General features: G+C 40.3%; 1 protein-coding gene across 2 annotated transcripts in view; it reads right to left on the bottom strand.

The window, feature by feature from the left end:
- Positions 1–1,260: 1,260 nt before the first annotated feature.
- Positions 1,261–18,868, bottom strand: part of ptprk (protein tyrosine phosphatase receptor type K) — a 114,315-nt gene continuing 96,707 nt past the window's right edge. For both annotated transcript variants that reach the window (XM_080514266.1, XM_080514267.1), the window contains 16 exons: positions 18,418–18,578; positions 15,484–15,671; positions 14,854–14,941; positions 14,422–14,498; positions 11,796–11,832; positions 11,581–11,678; positions 10,868–10,984; positions 10,485–10,639; positions 10,253–10,388; positions 8,977–9,126; positions 7,671–7,844; positions 6,032–6,163; positions 5,464–5,589; positions 5,064–5,227; positions 4,838–4,973; positions 1,261–4,257 (listed from right to left, as the gene is read on the bottom strand). In XM_080514266.1, coding sequence (XP_080370392.1) covers positions 4,204–4,257; positions 4,838–4,973; positions 5,064–5,227; positions 5,464–5,589; positions 6,032–6,163; positions 7,671–7,844; positions 8,977–9,126; positions 10,253–10,388; positions 10,485–10,639; positions 10,868–10,984; positions 11,581–11,678; positions 11,796–11,832; positions 14,422–14,498; positions 14,854–14,941; positions 15,484–15,671; positions 18,418–18,578 — 1,993 coding nt within the window. In that variant the 3' untranslated portion in view covers positions 1,261–4,203. The remainder of the gene's footprint in view (positions 4,258–4,837; positions 4,974–5,063; positions 5,228–5,463; positions 5,590–6,031; positions 6,164–7,670; positions 7,845–8,976; positions 9,127–10,252; positions 10,389–10,484; positions 10,640–10,867; positions 10,985–11,580; positions 11,679–11,795; positions 11,833–14,421; positions 14,499–14,853; positions 14,942–15,483; positions 15,672–18,417; positions 18,579–18,868) is intronic.

The following is an 18,868-nucleotide window of genomic DNA, read 5'->3' as shown; positions in this document are numbered from 1 at the left end:
ATGCAGCACAGAGCTTATATACCATAAAGTTAAAATAAAGCCAAGATATAAGATTTTCACTTTACCAATATCAATAGCAGCAAATATCACAGTGATGATCTCATCACAAAATCGACCCAAGCTTTATTTATAATTGCACAATTCATATTGTTATTCGAGGCCACATTTACACCTACCCGGGTTTTTACAGAAACTGATATTTCTCCCTCTACTTCCCTCCTCCCCCCGTCATTGAAACTGACCTACATACACTTGGTTCAGAGCTTCTATGAGCATGTTAACCCTGTAGGGGACAGTGTGAAGAAACACAAAGCCATGATAGCCAATCAGAGTCCTGGGAAAAAAAACACAATGTCACACGTCGAGCAAGTTATTTCCTGTCCAGCGATAAAGGGGTAAGGTTCCTTTGTTTGGAACAGTAAAGAAGCAGGGCTCCTCCTAAATGTGGCATTAGAATATAACATGAAGTGCAAAAACAAGCACTGCGTACAATATATCCCTTTTTATCACAGCAAACTGCAAACACAGGTCTGCCCCTTTTTAGATGCAAACAGAGACAATGTAGATTTTCTAAATCTCCACTGTGGCTAGAATTTTCAGAAATTATTGTTTGTGTTGACTTGTAGCTGCATTTATGTGTAAATGTAAGGCCCAAAATGCAGAAAAGTATCAATGTTTTTGTAAATACCCAGGTACGTGTAAACGCTGCCTCAGAATGGGAGAGATGTTTTTAGGGAAATATCATCAGCTATCAAGGTTCTCAACGCAGGTTTAGTTAGTCGGGGGAACTAATTCTTCTGAAGAAACCTGTTGCGTTCTCAAGACAAGACCAGATAAGTTGTATTCAATGCCACTGTGAGGCTCTTACTTAAAAAGCAGGGCGGTACTGGTTTTGAGAGTTTATGTGGTGGACCCAATAGTGCACAAGACAAACTAGACATGAGGAGAGAAACACAGGTGAACCACATGAGGAGGTTCACCTGAGGGAAGACAATTGGATAATTGACAGGACTCAATGGAGGACTGTGTGTGTGTGTGTGTGTGTGTGTGTGTAAAGAGAAAAGGAGGAAATTGATAAGGATATGAGGAGTCCAAAGAGAACAAATACATTTCAAATAGTTCTGGCTTGTTACTGGTAAATTCACTTGTAAAAAAGAGATATTGTCACGATGCTCTACGACTACAAAGGATGGTGAAAAGATTACTGCCCCTTAATCTGAAGCCAATAACGAAGCTCTGGCTCATTAAGTTCATTAAAGAAGTGGTCTTTATTACAGCAAAGAAGCCAAACGTTACAGACAATAATAATTATGAACCATGAATATCATTTTCAAACTGAGGCTGGCCTCTCATCCAGACACCAGCTTCATTCTCTTTTCTTCAGGCCACTACTTCCCATTTATGAAGGAGGAATTACGGGTATCCTAAGAAGATTTGTTCCTTGGTTTTCCTCTAAGTGTGTTCGCACACTGTCTGCCATCACTCTCCTGTAAATCCCTTTTGTTCAACAGGCAAATCCCATCAACACTGTAGACGATACCAAGTTGGACTGATAAATGCCGACACGGCCTCTGAATTCTTTCCAGGTTCTTTGGGTCAGACCAGAAATCTGGAGAAATAAGAGTGAAAGCTGATGTTCCACCAACAGGTTAACCTTCTGTTTTCTGTGAAACCCATTAAGGTTTTTAAACACCATCTGTTAACATTTGAAGTTGAATTCTGCAGGAGTACAATCTGTGACTCTTTTTTTTTTTTTTTATCTACAACAGAACTAATGTTCTGACATTGCATCCATCATCTAAATCTCTGCTGTTAATTCAACAGCAGAGCGTTTTAGAGTTACTCATGATAGTCTATTTACAATAACATCCTTAAGAGTAGGGCTGCTCTCGCTCCAGCCAAGAGGAACATCTGATATTTTATTTACAATAAAAGTATTGTTTTTTCTTCTCGCTCTGTTGTCTATTTAAATTTTTTTTTTTTTTTAAATCGGCACAAACAGAAACACAACTGATACTCAGTAAGCTTGTAAAGCCTCACAAAGAAGCATTCTGATGAATAAAACACAATGAATCATGGTCCAAAAAGGTACGCCGAATATTAATCGTCCATGAGAACGCATTGGACCAGGCCCTGGTCGTCATCCATGATGCTTTAAAGAAATGCTTGTATCAACAAGTATTTTCAAATGATTAGGCACAATAAATGTTTTCCGCGTATCACAGTCCTGCGTGTTTCACTCACTAAGCCTGTTTGCATCACCGAGTCACAGTGTGTGTTCAGGGATAATGGTGAACAGGATATGTGGATGAAGATAAACAGCTTATCCCCAACTAAGACCTTAAGAGGGATACCAGCTATTATCCAAAAATACTGGGTGCGTACAGATGCACTCATGTTCTGCTGACCGTAAACAGGAGTGATGGTGTTTGTTTTTTTACACGAGCAAACCACAGGAACAATCACGTAAGTTTAAAAAACAAAGACGATACTACTTTATTCCACCTAAATACTGAAAAAAAACCAACCTAAACAAACAAACAAAAAAGAAACTACTTCTAATGCTTCAATATACAGCTTCAATCAGGGGTTCTTAAACTTTTCTTCACGGATGCAAATTGAGCCGATAGTCTCCTGCCTGGGGACCCGTTACAGCCTTGTTGATTCGTACTAATGCTCCAGAGGAAACAGACTTATGGCCCATTTTGCATCCCAACCCACAGTTTAAGAAACGCTGGTGGTAAACATGGAATGAAAAGAAAAAAGACAAAAAAAAAAAAAAGAAAAAGATTGTTCTTACAAGTGATGCAAGTAAACAATAAATACAAACCATGTGCTTTATCCATATAGACATATTTACACAAAGTCTTTGGCTTATGAATAAACATCAGCTACAAAATAAGATTAAAACTTAAGAGAAAAGTGTCGGCCACCAGTGCACAAAACAAATGAAGCCTGGGGTCAGCGCAACTCCATTTAAACAGAAATGAAAACTGCCTTTTTTTTTTCTTCTTTTTTTTTGCTTAAAACCAAACAATATGAAATCTCAGACTTTTTTTTATTTTTATTTTTTAAGAGTAAACAAGCAGATTCTGTCATTCTCTAAACCTCAGGATGGATCTGACCTGTGAGAGACTTTCCATTAGTGAACCGGCTATATTGAAAGTGCATTGGGCCCAGCCCTGAAATAAACATGATTGGACTAAATGTCACTCAAAGCAAACGACCTTTCAGCTTTACAATTCTGGGCACAAAGAGGACGCGGAAAACGTCTATCCAGTAGATCAGAAAATGACACTACAAAAGCAATCAGAACAAAACAGAAAAACAGAAAACAGAAGAAAAAAAAAAAAAACACTTTTCTGAAATATGTATTTAAGTGAAAATCCGACGTAACCTTTTTTCACTTCATGACAACATAAAAACTGTGGAAGCCGAAAACTCCCCGTGTAAAAGCCTCATTTTACTGTTTTCTTCTGACGATCAGCAGTGTCACCGCTGTAACGTGGGTTCAAAGAAACAGTAAGCCGTTCACTGAAATGAAGACCAAACATGATGTGTGCAGAAGAAACAGAAGCATTCACAGAGTTTGGCCGGGCTTTAACTTGATCTTTCGGATTTTTGTTCAAAAATACAGGCTGAAAAATACTCAAACGACACCACAACGAGCTGCCTGACTGACACCTTACTCTGCAAGTAACCATGAAAGGAGGACTGTGGGGCCACTGGAAAACTTGCAGTTTTGTCAAAAGCTGTTGGTTGCAGCTTGCAAGAAGGCGGGGAGACATCTACAGGTCACATTGAGTACTGCAGCTGAAACAGCATTAAGCTTCGCTCCATAGGTGGGAGGAGGGGAGAGAAGGGGGGGGGGATGCAGTGAGAGGCTAAACGTTTAAAAGGGGCCACAGCATACAGGGGCCCGCTGGCACTCGAAAAGCTGTACAATAAACATGAAAAGAGTAACAGGAGCAACATCTTCTCTTCTGCTCGCTCCCTCCTTCACCTCGCTGCAGGTAAAAGTCGAAGCACTTCCCTTCGTTTTAACGACGCTGTACAAGGAGCTGGTGTTGCTTGGGCGCAATGTGGATGCTACAGCCTGACCGCCACAGGGGGGGAGTCAGAGCCAAGCAAAGCAAAGGATCAATCACGGGTGAACAGATGTTGTCCAGCTCTTCTCCTCCACCTCCTCTTATCTCCTTTGCTTTAGGAGGACTCTATGAACTCCAATGCGAGGTCGTAGCAGAAGCGGTACTGCTCCTGTAGAAAGAGAAAACACTCGGAATTACATATTTGCCATTTTGATAAACCATCTGTATTTATATTGATATTTTAATTCTTCAACAGGTTGATTCCCTCTTGTTTATATTTCACTGACGTGGCTTTTTATGAGCCAAAGTATAACATTTTTAGTTTTGTTGGGTTTTTTTTGTCTCATCTAAAGAAGTTGTTTTAGCCCACAAGTGCTGAGTCGAGCAACCGCAGGCATAATTTGTTTGTAATTTGACACCTTATCCAGAGCCAAATAGCTATACAAGGTCGTGTGTGGTGACCTCATGTGATCCTGATTTTAAAGGAGAGTTTAGAAGAGTTTGGAGCCTTACGCTCTCTCCTCAAACCTAAACTAATATTACATGATTTTCCTTCACTATTCAACAGATATTCTATGCGTCATTGTAAATGTTAAATTATAGCTCATGTAATACATCTAAGGTATATGGAAGTTCCACAGTGAAATTGGAGAAAAACAAAATCTAAGCAGTTGATTTCATCATTTGATTCATTGAATATGAACAGACGACCTTGTCCAACAACACATGTGAGACACTGAAGTACTTACTGGAGTATCCACCATGTTGGGCTTGCTGTTCCTCAAGGTCTTGACAGCGTGGAAAACATCCACCACACTCTGCCTCTTGGCCATCTCACACACGATGCTGCTGGCACAAAGAACTCCACTGCGCCCGCCTCCATTCCTACAAAGCAGCACACAACAACAACAGAGTGAAAATGAGCCTTTCAAATGTAGCTTTACCAAAACCTTTAGCGCAGTGTTGGTGACTTACAGGCAGTGAACGATGGTTCTTCCCTCTCCCTCCTCTCCCTCGCGCTGCCACTGGTCCACCTGAAGTATCAGTTTGAGGAACGAGCGTTTGGAGGCAGGGATTTCTCGATGCCCCGCCCAGCCCAGGTACTGGAACTGACGAACCATCAGGTAGCCCTCCTGAGGCTGCAAGATCAAACAGCAGGCATTCAGAAGGACGGACTTAACCTCTCCTCAAGGAAAATCCTCCAGCTTTTTCATGTTTTCTAGTGGTTTTACTGAACTTATTGTTATGGCTGTAGGTTACGTTGATGCTACTGTGGTGAATAAACTGTCAAAACATTGCAGCAGGAGGAGGAATAACAAGCCTGGCGGCAGTATAAAACACAATACAAGCAAATGCTGTCGGCGTGCATACTGACCCTGGTGAGGTTGCAGACTCTGAAGAGTCTGCTGATAATGTCACAGTCCATCGAACACGACATACATTCCACCTGCACCGGTCCGTAGCGCAGCATGCCCTCTTCTGGCCAATACTGAGGACAACCCTGAAGAAACAACAGGACCCCGCATGGTTGGAAGAGAACAGCACAACACAGAAATTAGAGAACATTTCCAAAGTGTCCAGTTGTTGTTTTTTTGATTGTTAAAAAAAAATGAAGGCCCATCAAAAAGTCTGAACAGCACAAGCTAATACATTAATGTAAAAATATAACAATGTTATCCATCAAACTACACAAATATCGTGGCTACAAGTCTTTAAAAGGCATTTTTATATGCTATAACACCAACTAAATAAATAAAGTTTTCAGCTTTAGGACTTCTGAGACATTGTTTAAAAGTGTTACATATAAAATCAGAGATATTTGATGGATTCAACAAGATATTTTGGTAACAAAGCACATATCAATCATTATGTTATGTAAATAGCTCTCCAGTAAAATTAAACAAACAAACAAACAAACGAGTACATCATCAAAGTGCAATTACCTGCGCCAGATCGATCTCATTCAGCATCACCAGGCTGGTACATCCGTAGTCGTAAACGAGACGCCAGAAGTCTTTGACAGTGTTGGGCAGAGGATGCTGGGTAACAATGAAAGCAGCAGGCTGCCTGTAGCTCTGCAGAGGCGAAGAAACACAACTGTCATTAGGCTTTGATCCACAAAAAAAACCAACAAAAAAAAACTCAAAGTAAATCCTGGCAGCCATATAAAGCTGTGTTTGGCTTTTACTTGATATCATTCACTCAAACATTGACACAGCTTGTAAGACGTGACAATACAAGCGTACGTAATAATGTGATGTCAGGTGAGATGGCCATGCAGTGGGTGTGTTGACTGAGGAGGAACATGCTTATACACACATACACGATACCAACATGTACATATACTGAGCTTAGGTCACTTCATGTTCAGTCGACAACTCTAAAGCTGAGACTGACGAGGTGTCGCTACTACAAGTCTGATTTACAAAATCACTAGGACGACTCAGAGTATCTGTTAACATAATGAAGTGACTTAACAGAATGTGAACTGAGCACAGCTCGTGGAAATCTGCAGCCGAATATGTGACAGTGGTGTGAATGGCTGAGGCCATGTAGTGATGAAGAGAATCTAATGTGATGGGGAGGGGTGGGGGGTGGGGGGGGGGGGGGGGGGGGGTCTGGATCAGGTTTAAGGGTTCTGGGGTCTACAATGGTTTTGGCAAACATGAATCTGGTGGCAGAACAACACTGAAGCCATGAAACAAATCCAGTATTGGAGATTTGAAGTGAAATCCCATTACCTGGAACTCTTCTGACAGCTTGGTTAGAGAGAGGCCAAAGGTGAGTGACTAAACTTTAAATATCAACCGCTACAACTTGGCTGAATTTCATTAATCTTTACAGCAACTGCAAAGTTTTGTTGGAGAAAAGCGGGTTTTTTCTCTCCACACCATACACGATTACCGTCTGTATTTCAAACATTATGAAATCACTCACATAGCTACCACCCACCCCTCAGTTTGTTGTCCTCCCTCTCTGGTGATGACCTTCATCTGACTGTGACTGAAAATAACCACACACTTCTATCTGACTTCAAGAATTCTATTTCTAAAACTTTTTTTTTTTTTTTTTAAAGTCATAGTATATGGACAACACGTTGAGATTCTGTCAACTGCTGCCCGTGTAAGCAATGTTTAGCTGGTGGCCAGAGAAGTCAGTGGTCTTTTCAGAACCTGGATTTGTCTCTAGCCTTCTGCTGCTAAAACCACAAACACAGCATCACACAAACAGGGAGGGGAGTCTGTGTGTGTGTGTGTGAGTGTGTGTGTGTGTGTGTGTGTGTGTGTTGTTCCTGGAAAGTATGAGCAAAATGTGTGTGTTTCATTCACCATCATATTTCTAGGATCTGTATCTGTATCATTTTCAACAAATACGTGACTGCAGTTTGGGACAACATGAATTCAATTCGACTCAACATTTTTTTTCCCCCACACAAATTGTGTTAAAAGCAACACATCTGCTGGAGTAAATTGCTACTTACAGATGTAGGAAGTGTGAAATGTCCCATAATTACTCTTGCTTGATGTGTTGAAAATAACACAACCTTGCTTTTATACATTTGTTTTCCTGTCATTGACTTACGTCCATCAGAGCAGCGTTGATGTAGTTGCTGCTTTCTCCATCTATTGTGATGAGGAAGGGGAGGCATCTGTCAGGAGGAAGGCCATCCATAAAGCGGTTCTTATCTTGGTTTCTAGGCAACAATGCAATGCTGCAGTCTTCAGGCTGAGGCTGTGGGGTCACTGAGTTTAACGTCTGCGTGGAGAGAGAATTGGATCATTGACAAGTTTGGTGAACGTTGGAGGCGGGATCAAAGGCGATGGAAGTGTGCTGGATTTTACGAGGAGAAAAGGGTTTGCAGACAGCAGCTGTGAAACGGCTTTAAATACCCGTAACGGGACCTCCTAGACACAGAGGAACAACTTTACCAAACTTCTGAGATGTTTCATCTTTACATAAGAGTTTCATTTATAGTCTCTCGTGTCTTCAGCCTGTTTCTGGCACAGACCTCCTGCTTTGCTGGTTTTACTTCAGCTCTCAGGCTCCAGAGCTGCCTGCTCCTCTCAAACCCCATCATCCTCACTTTTATCCAAACTATTGGAGATGCAGCATGATCAAATCTTTAAATGGCTTGCGCCTGTAGCTGGCTTATCGTCCCCCTCCTGCTCATTACAGACACATTGTGGCACCTGACGTTTGACAGTCAGGTCCAACATGTTCCTCTTGTTTCTGAGGACATTGTGTTGTTGTCATCCAGAACTTGACATAGCTGAATATTAGACCCTGGATAAAGAACAACACCATTTTTTGAGTCCTATTTCCTGAAAATACAAAATCAGTAATTGTGGAAATAACAAAAAATAGAGGACTCCATGAAGGGTGCTGCTCTAAAAGTGCATACTGGAGCTTTCAAATACAAAGATCATCACAGAAAAACAGGAATGTAAAAAGGAGAAAACTGTCGGCAAGTAAAGATTGCTAGATTGAAAATTCATCGAAATCAATCTTAGATGGAAATGTGTATTTAACTTTCACAAAAACAATGCAAAAGGCACATTAAGTTAGCTCATTAAATTATGCAGATTTTCAATCTTTTATCTAAAGATGGCTTCTTCCCAGTTGTTGTTTCTAAGCTGCATCAGTTCTTTTTGTGTTTTTGTTGTTGTTGTTGTTTTTTCAAATACAAATGTCACCAAAGAAGTTTGGAATAAATTTTCCACAAACACGTCCTTCTGATCCTCTAAACTTATTTGACGGTTTCCCTAAACTAACAAGTAACACATCCTGACATTTGTTTTGTCCTCAATTAAAGCAAAAACAAGACAAACTTATCATAACATAGAGATTGAACAGAATAGACTCGAAAATCAAAGAGTGACTGGTTTACCTGGAATTCATCCTTCAGGTGGGACGAGTTGGTCTGGGAGTCAATGCGAATCAGGTCATAAAAAGCTGCTTTGAACTCGCAGACTGGTATGGCTGTTTCTCCACATAGACAAGCCTCTAATATGGCATCATGGATGAATATGTACTGCTCCTGAAGATATATGATGTAAGACACACATATCACCATACATACACTCACGTGTGTTAAAGAATTTTGGCAAAAGCATTAAAACTATAAGCTTGTGACATGGTTAACACAAACAGCTGTGACACCAGATGAGAGTGAAAGACGCGGGTGCAGACGCGGTGAGTGAATGAGGATGGGTGGGAGATGGAAGCATGAATGAGATGGGATGGGATGATGACTGGTGAGTCATACTTTCCTTCACTTCTGAGTCAGTTTGTGCAGGAAATTGTAATTCTGGATCTCTCGAACAAGAAATAATGACTGCTTCCATTCAGTGAAGAGACAGCAAAAAAAAAAAAAAAAAAAAACCCTGATATGCATAACTGCCAATGTTCCGTACTGAAAGATGAATGGTGAAAGCTGATATACTGTTATTCTTCCACAGATTATATTTGTAGAATGCAGGTAAGTTGTTTTGGGGTGATATTTAAGTGCGTGAAGACAAGAAGTTATTTCTGGAAAGAGGCTTTTTTCCTCATAATGCATTTCTGAGTACATTACAGTTCAAAAAAAAAAATGCGTGTTTCGTCTCAAAGAATATAATTAAAATAAACAGTAAAACACCAAGAATTTCATGATAATAATATTAAATGGCAGAACAGCAGCTTTGTCCCTTTGACTGCTCCATATTCTATGTTATTTAACTTCTGCATTCACATTCAAATGGATGAACCAGCTTTTGTGCTTTGATTTTCCTTTGCTAGTACTAAAAGTTAATTCAAGTCCACTTAAGCAGTGAGAAATAACTGTGATTGAATCATTTCAGTTTTATTTGGAATTATTCACATTAGGAATACAATATGTAACATTCTTGATGTTACCACTAGAGGGTGCAAATGAATTGTTATATCTCCCATCTTAGACCGATTAGACTTAAACATGATCCAAAAACTGAAATAAACAATAATATTTAATGAGAAGCGTATTGTGAGTGGAAACAAGATGATGTGTTTATGAACGCATGGAAACTAGATTACTACAGGAAGCCAACTCAGCCTGCACCAAGCCGACAGCCGAGGGTCTGAAAGCGAAGGTTCACTATGCTTATTCTAGGATGAGGATGCAGATGGAGGATGGGTAATGCAGTCACCTCAGTCTGTACCATGTTGATCCTCCTGGAGCGAAGAGCCTTCACGCAGTTGTAGATGTCCACCACTCCTTCTCTCTCCGCCATGTCCAACATGATGTCGATGACGATGAAACAGCCGGTGCGTCCTGCTCCAGCACTGCGGAAACATGTGCAACAAATCAGTCTTTATGTCCAAATCTGACTGACAAAAGATGTGAGACTATAATTCAATTGGGTGTGAGAGTATATTTACCTGCAGTGCACCACAATCGGCCCGGCTGAAGGGGGGTTGGAAATTTTAACTCTGCGGATGAAGGACAGTAGTCCTGTGGCGTGATATGGGACTCCATGATCAGGCCAGCCTGTGAAGTGGAACTGCTTGACCTCCCGCACCTCGTTGAAACCGCGCTGAGTGAAGACAGCAAACATCCTTATATTACCACCAAAAGAAAAAGGAACTTAACACTTAACTATGTCTGCTCTATTGCAAAACAGCTGCGCAAACCTGATGTACCAACAAATAGTGTGTACAAAAGTCAAACTAAATGCAGCAGAAACTCTCAGCACTTAAGTTGGAATATCAAATCATACTGAGAGGGAAACATTTATACTACAAGTAGCTTAAATATCACTCACCCTCTCCAGTGTAAACGTGCGAACCACATACTCAGCGAGAGGCTCCACCTCCACAAAGGTCACCTTGAAGTCTCCATATACTTCAGCATCATCTGGCCAATACTTGTAGCACTTAACCTAAAAAAATAAATAAAAATGTTATGGGGATTATTAGGGGTTTAAAGACTTAAAACAAATGTAACAGATAAAACACCCCCCCAAAAAAACAATAACTGGATGCAAACTATACACATATTCAACCATGATGCGCCTTTATACAACATATAACGCAGTGAAAAGTCTTGAGATCATAAGTGGCCCTGCGTTTCCTTATAAAGGCTTTGTGGCCATCTAGTGGATGCTTTTATTAGTGTAATCATTTTCCTGATTTTCATTTCCTGTCCTCATTTTCAATGTGTCTTTAAATTGGTAAATGATGTTTTGACATAATAATTCTTTGCCTCAATTAGTCACAGAAGGCTTTTCATGACTTATTGCCACAAATGTGTTCATACTGAAAAGTACTACCAAGTAGGAAACAGGATAAAGCTATTTTCCAGATTAGTTTCACCCAAGCTTCTTTTATATAATAGTTTATCAAAACAGCCATGAATACATATCTATGTATTCGTGGAAGATATTGGAAATGTGGATAATTTCTAATCAGAAATACAAATCAAAACACAGAATCTATGTTGTTTGTCCTCAAAGTTAAGTGCAAAAGAGGAACTTACCCTTCCAACTTCCACCAGATTGGTTACCATCACAATGCAGGCCGACTGTTCCTGCCACACCATCCTCCAGAAGTCGTACACTGTCTCATGAACAGGGCCTGCACACACGCGCACACCTTTTATTCTACTGGAAGTATGACTGCTTTGTACCATTAAAGTGTCTCAGATTTAAAAAAAAACAGCTGTAAAATGTGCATTTCCTTGTGTATTCTTACCCTGAGTAGCGATGTAGTGGCTTGGCCGCTGGTATCCCTGAAAACACAACCACAGTCACTCACCGTGCACTGAAAATGCAACCATCATGCAGCTGACTGCTAAAACCTTTTATCACGGCTGGAAATGTTCACAAAATTATAACTGCCTCATCTAAAGTCTCTGTCAGCTTTTACCTGCAAACACAGATCCATTACTTTGACAATATAATGAAAGCCATTGTCATTTAAAAATGCACACTGTTCATTATAAAGTTTGAAAAGTTGGTCATCTCATCAGGGCGAGAAGATTTGACAATACTTCTACACTCAACACCTGATATCAGCTTTATATCTGCTGTCATAGAACTGTGTGTGTGTGTGTGTGTGTGTGTGTGTGTGTGTGTGTGTGTGTGTGTGTGTGTGTGTGTGTGTGTGTGACAGTGCTGTGACAACCACTGATTACTTTTTATATTGGTTTGCAATAAGACAAAAATACAGACTCTGCAAAAGCAAATATACAGCACACAGTGAAATGATTGAAGGACGAGTGGAACGGCAAGATTAAGTGAAATCGTTCATGCAAGCAGAGCCCCCCCCCCCCCCCCCCCCATCAACCCAACGTGAATGCACGTCATTAGGGACTGGTGCGCACATGAACGTGTGAATGAGCGAGTGAGGAAAAGGTTGATGGGCATGAATGAAAGAATCCACAGTGGTACTTACATCCCTGTACAGCCAAATCTACAGCCCAAGCCACAGGCAGAAAGAACGAGTGGAAGAAGGAAGGAAAGAAAGAAAGAAAGAAAGAAAGCACAACAATGTCAGTGAGTGTCAATCAGAAAAAAGAAAAGCTGCATTGACTTAATGGGAGTTTGAGCACGACATGCAAAAGAAGAGATGAAAACAAAACAAAGCAAAAACGTGATCAGAAGCTTCAAATGAGATGAATTAGAAAGGACACTCCCCGGTGGCTTTGGACCATCCTCACACATAAAGGTACATTCAGGTATTTAATAAGACAGGTGTTCTACTCCACTTTGAGAAAATACAATTTCAACAAGACAAAGAAGAGTGTCCAATCTATTCATTCTAATCCTAGCTTAATGTGACTGGTAGCATGCACGTGAAATAAAGCATTAGCATTGAAGAAGCACAACATGAATGGCGGTGGTTAACATGCAGACAATTGGTGAACGTCACAGCAGGATGAAGAGTTGGAGGTGGAAGCTGATGGATGGATGAATGGATGAATGATGAATATATGAATGAAAGGTTATGTTAAAATTGCTAAAATGTGTAAATTGAGAAGGAAATTATATATAAAGCTAAGATTATTTAGGAGATTGAGGCTGTCTGGTTAACACAGAAATAGAGAAAGTGTATGCCTGCCTCAGTCCGGCAGTAATAAAATCTGCTCAGCATTATGGAAAGATCATCCAAATATCTTTAAAGATCTTTAAATTCAGTTCAAATTTACCACTTTTTATATAATAGGATCTGTTTATATATATAAAAAAGATAGATTAACGTCACACACGCTCCACATTTTACCATTGTATCAAGATAGATTTCCACCAGGAGTTCTGTAAGATGTTGGCATCACACTATTGAGTGCAACTGTCTTATTATATCATTGATTATTTGCAAAAAGTGGCCTCAATCTGACATTCAGGAAGAATTGGCCATATTATCAAAATGTACGGTGGCTATATATAAAGTCAGTACAGTCATTTGCACTGACCACAGCGTCAATGTTTACAATTACAATTTGACTATGCATTCTCGTATACTCAATTCATTAGGAAGAAACCAAAGAAAAATCAAAATAAACAAATGTGGTCACTTGTCCAATATAGGGTTGAATATGATATTATTTATTTAATTCATTGCTTGTCTGAAGTACTGCCTGAAATGCATGCCATAAACCTCAGAGAATAATTTTTTGACATGTCCAATAAGGATGGACATTCCAGTTAAATAGATCATACTTTATATGCATGCAATATTCAAACTTTTGTTGAGATTATTTATTGCATGGTTTGCCATTAAAACCCCAGTAAAAATTGTAAATACTGTATTAAAAAAAAAAGAAACATTAATTCCGCTATCGAGGCCTCAAGCTTTGAGATGACATGAAAATGCTTTTTCCATAAACTCTGATCAAACAGAATAAAGGTATTTTCTGACCACACAGATTGCATAGTGTGGTCAGAAAATACCTTCTTTGTATAGTTTTCTTTCGTGTTGCTCCAGATCTACCTTATTATGGGTGCTTTGTGATTATGATTATGTGTCAGAATATTTCTTGACCAAGTTCTGAAGACGTCCTTTGTTTCTGTATTGATTTCTGTCTCACCCTGCAAATCAGAGAAGCTCCTAAATATCTGCTCATATTGATCATAGCAATAAAAAAAAAAGAAAAAAAAGAAGAAGCTCTGAATGGATGAGTGAACGATGAATAAGCTTTGAGGAAAGACACGGACACTGTGCATGTGATGAGTGTTCAGGGTGGCTGGATGCATCAAATGGCACGATGGATGACTAGTAGACGCAATAAAGGTATAGAGGCCTGACATACGAGCGAGGGAGTGTGGTTTCGTTGGTTTCGTTGGGAGCCAATAGTAGCATTCGATGCGTTTCCACTTACATCGATGTAGTTGGCGTTGATGTAATCGGAGGACGGGTCATCTTCTATTGGCTGGAGAATAACCCTTGAATGGTCATCTAAATAAAGACGATTGGAGACAGTGAGGGGAGAGAGGCGGAGTTGTAGAACACAACAGGGATAATCATTCACAATATTGATTACGTAGCCCTCTTCTGGTGAACAGAGAATGGTATTGATGTTAACAAACTGTTTCTATATTTATTTACCAATGGATTCAAGACACAGACTGCAAGCTCAAGCACATTCTGCTCTGTTCAAGTTTCCTCTCCTCTTGAGTTTAATTGTGTGCACTGAATTCTGCTTATTTCAACTTACTGTTTAATTGTTGTTTTTATTTCCCTTCTTCTTCCACCCTGCAAAGCACTTTTAGCACTGCTTATGGAAAGCACAGGAATAAAAACTGAAGCTTACATGCTATAATGTTTCCGTAGCGGTTTTTGGTGCGATTCTGCTCCTTCTTGGCCACGTCCCAGGAGGCCGACTGGCCCTCGAAGAAGCTCTGTAAAACCAACAGCAGAAAAAACAATGGAGAGAAAATTACGCATCATGAAGCTTTAAAACACTTTTAAAAAAACACGGCTCATACTAGGAAAAAAGTTGTCAGGACCAAATTTTGCTCGTTACATAGCGCCTCATTCTTGCAGCCAATAACAGGAAGATACTGCATTTCTAAAGCCTTCTGAACAGCTTGTTAACAACAATGACAAAACGGCTTCAGCCCATGCAGCTGGGTGTGGTGCTGTCAAGTGTGTGTGGATTCCATTCAGCACATTTGCCTTGTTCCTGAGGCTCTCGTGTTGTTGTTATGCAGAACTCAGCATAATGCTGACAGCTTAATACAAGACAACATTTATTCACTTCATCACAAAGTCTTAAATTGCTGCAATATAGGAACAAAACTATCTTTGTCCAGGTAATAAAGACACATCCATTTGTGACTTTAAAAGTCAATAACACAGAGCACTGCTGACACTCATGAGCAGGTCTTGTGACTGAAGGCCAGCAGGCTGGTGACGGTAGTACTGATAATAACAATCTTACTTCATATTCCTCCTTGAAGCCGTAGCTGTCGGAGGTTTTCATCAGGTTGATGTGCTGCAGGAGATCAGCCACTCTAATGGCAGGGTGAAGTTGTCCCGTCTGATAAGGGGATTCGGTTCCTTCGCAGTGATAGCGAGGAACGTCCAGCAGCCTGCTGTTCTCCGCTGCAGACGCACTGTGGTTCTCATCTGGAAGAGAAAAACGCTGGAGGTTAGAAGCTGATATAACACATGTCAAATCTCTAAACAGTTTTTTTTAAAGTGACCAGGATGTAACACAATTTAAATTAATCATTACTATTAACAGATCCAAGCAATGGATATTAGAAGAAGGTATTCTAATTAAAGCAAAAAGGTAATTTACAGGCATAGTACAGGGATAACATATATGGGTCTCTACAAAAATCTATTCTCTTTTCTCAGACTCATTTCACTTGGGAAAAAAAAAAATCTGTTTGTTTTTTTTTCAGCTTATACTCACCTGTGATGGGAACTACACATTAAAGCAGCAGAAAAGAGAAAGAGTAAAAACAGTCAGTGAGACTGCAGGAGAAACGCATAAGCTGTGCAGGCTTTCTACATCATCTAACGGTTAGTGCAGGGATTTTGACGTATTCACGCAGAGCTCATGAGTTTGAAGACGGTGGATGATACAAAGGCGTAGCGGATGATCTCACGAAACAATGACGCATGGCCAAACAACTCAGGAGAAAACACAGTAAAGACACAATGAGCTCGAACACCACGTACTCTGCTTGAAGTTCACGGCAGTGCCATCTAGTGGTATTATACTTAGGAGCATTGTTTGAAATATCACAATAAATGTAATTTTAATGTATTATACTCAAATATCACTATTGTGAAATTATCACAACTGGTTTCTAAATGGGGTAGGACGTGCATAAGAGAATAATTGCTTTAATTTTTGAGTATTTGAAGCATGTGTAAGTTAAAAAGTTGCAGGTAATTAACAGGGTCAAATTGTTACGGCAGTTTCAGGTGAACACTTCTATTCTGTGGGAAATATGTGAGCTGACAGTAGTAAAGCACAAACTGACAGGCAGTATAATTGAGTAGCTGGAGGTTGCAGCACAACCGACTGATTTCATCTTCACCACTGTTTATTAAGTGACACTGTTTATTTCATCTGGCTGATGCTTTTCTCTGCTCCGAGGACATGTTAGCTCATTACTGACTGTTAAAGGTTTGTTAAGCCCTCGTCAGGCCAATTAACAGTAAACTTGACCTGACACTGCCTCTCAATTCGCGGCTTCCTGCTACTTCTTAACCCCTCTATGAAGTGATTGGCCAAGACAGATTGTAACTGCAGCCTTCACTCCAAATTAGAGGCTATGGAACGGCTAATTAACACGGTTTGGTGGCGCTGTGGGTTGTGGAGCCCTTAAGGCAACGTTACAACTCCACGTGGTTGCTGCAGTGTCAACACTTGACTAAAGTAAAGATAAACACATTGCAGCGCAACACTGGAGCTGGAGACAACATTCAACTTGGCAAAAGCTGCAGCTTTCATGATTCAGACACTCAGACTTGGGCATCAGCACCAAAAACAAGCCTGGGGAATAACACAGATGGCTGATACTCGAGCAGGCCTTTAGATCCAATGCACAGGAAAAAGAAAAAAAAAAGAAAAAGAAAACTCTGCCAACGACACAGGGCTGCAGGCACTAACTTGTTCAGTGTTGTCACAGATTTAATCTGCAGTCACTTTGTCGTGGCAACCTGACAAATTGTCTTCCCCCTTTTAAGCTTCAATTTCTGTCATTTTCGGGACAGAAAATGGAACGCCCTAAAACATCTCCAAACTGAGGAAATAATGAGGTCTCTGAGGGAGAATGACGGTAATTACTGTGAATATCAATAACTCTCGGTGGGAAGCAGAGACGGTGGCTGGGATTGAGAGTGACTGAACCTGTGGAAACCACAGGGAGACGGATGAAACGCTTGGCTGTTGCAGTTTTCTTTCTTTTAATACCAGACACGTTTTATGCAGACTTGGCAAAAGGTGGCAAAAACTATTAAAACTGAGCACCCGCTTCACAGTCCTCACATATTTTGTTTCATCATGCGTCTTTAAGTTTGCTTTGATATATTTGTATTTGTGGGAATTCTACGGAGACCGTGTTAAACATCCAGTAGGAAAAGACCAGACATTTCATAATAACAAAACTATGAGGCAGATAAATATCATGAGACTTTTCATTTGTCCGGCAGCCACAGCTACGCACACGTGGGGCTGATGTGATGACGCACAAGGACAAACAAGTTGGGGGCTACAAGCACAGGAGCAACATGGTCATGACGGGTGATCACTGAAGGGTTTGCGTCGGTGATGAATCTGACATGTCGAACCACACCACAAGTCTCACCTAACACAGCAGTAGGAACCAGAGGGTCGTTGGGCACTGGAGGAGGAAACACGGTGAGGAATAACAATTTAAATGCTCCGAAAGGCTCAGAAATACTGGGAATCCATGATATAATCATATGTTTTATAAAGTTGTAACTACACTATTTGCACACCTACTGAATTTAGTGTGGCCCATTGTCTCCACATATTGCAGGCTTTTAATTTTTTCTTTCCACACTTGCAGCTGAATTATATATTGAGGTTTTTAAGTGTTAAACCCCAAAGAGTAATTTCCTTCAACATTACTTGACTGATAAGAACATCAATAAGTCATCAATCAATCATAGCCAAAAATAAATAATAAAGAAATACCATTACGTGTGACTTATTAAGTGAAGCTGGGCTGTTAGTAAAAGAAACTTAGCAACATTGCATTCACAAAAGAGAAATGGAACTTTTGTAGACAGAGAAAAAAATAGATTTGAACATGTCAGAATGATGTAGGAAAAAAGCTGTCATATACAGTATGTTTTTTTTTAACTTCAGTTCTTGAATTTCTGAACGTACATCTGTTGTTGTAGTTGTGAGAGTCCATGAAGGTAACGGCCATGGGATCCTCTCCGTGCAGAGTGCTCTGGTCACCATAGCTGCGGTCCATAGCGTTCACCATGTGAGTCATTTCCTGCCGGGTCGTCCCGATCGCGTCTTTACGTTTTTTAGCCAGTTTCCTGTCGGGGGCAGAAAGACACACAGTCACGCATCGCACGAACGAGTCTGTCGATATCAACCAGCCTGCAGACCACAGCCTTGCAAAGAGCTCCATTTTGTTTTTGTTAACGTGCAGCCTAATTTTAAAATAGATATCGGAGCTTTATTTGGCTGGGGTGTGCTGGCTGCTGACTCTTGAAGCTAGGAAGAAAAAAGGGTGAAAAGCAGAAAGGAACGGTGAAAAATAGATAAGAGAACAAGCAAGGAAGGTAGAGGAGAGGCTTATTTTTAAATGGCAGCATTTAACCCA

The sequence above is a fragment of the Blennius ocellaris genome (genome assembly GCF_963422515.1).
Source record: "Blennius ocellaris genome assembly, chromosome: 18".
Classification (NCBI taxonomy): Eukaryota; Metazoa; Chordata; class Actinopteri; order Blenniiformes; family Blenniidae; genus Blennius; species Blennius ocellaris.
The sequence above is the reverse complement of the archived record's forward strand: the minus strand, read 5'-3'. Positions and strand labels throughout refer to the sequence as shown.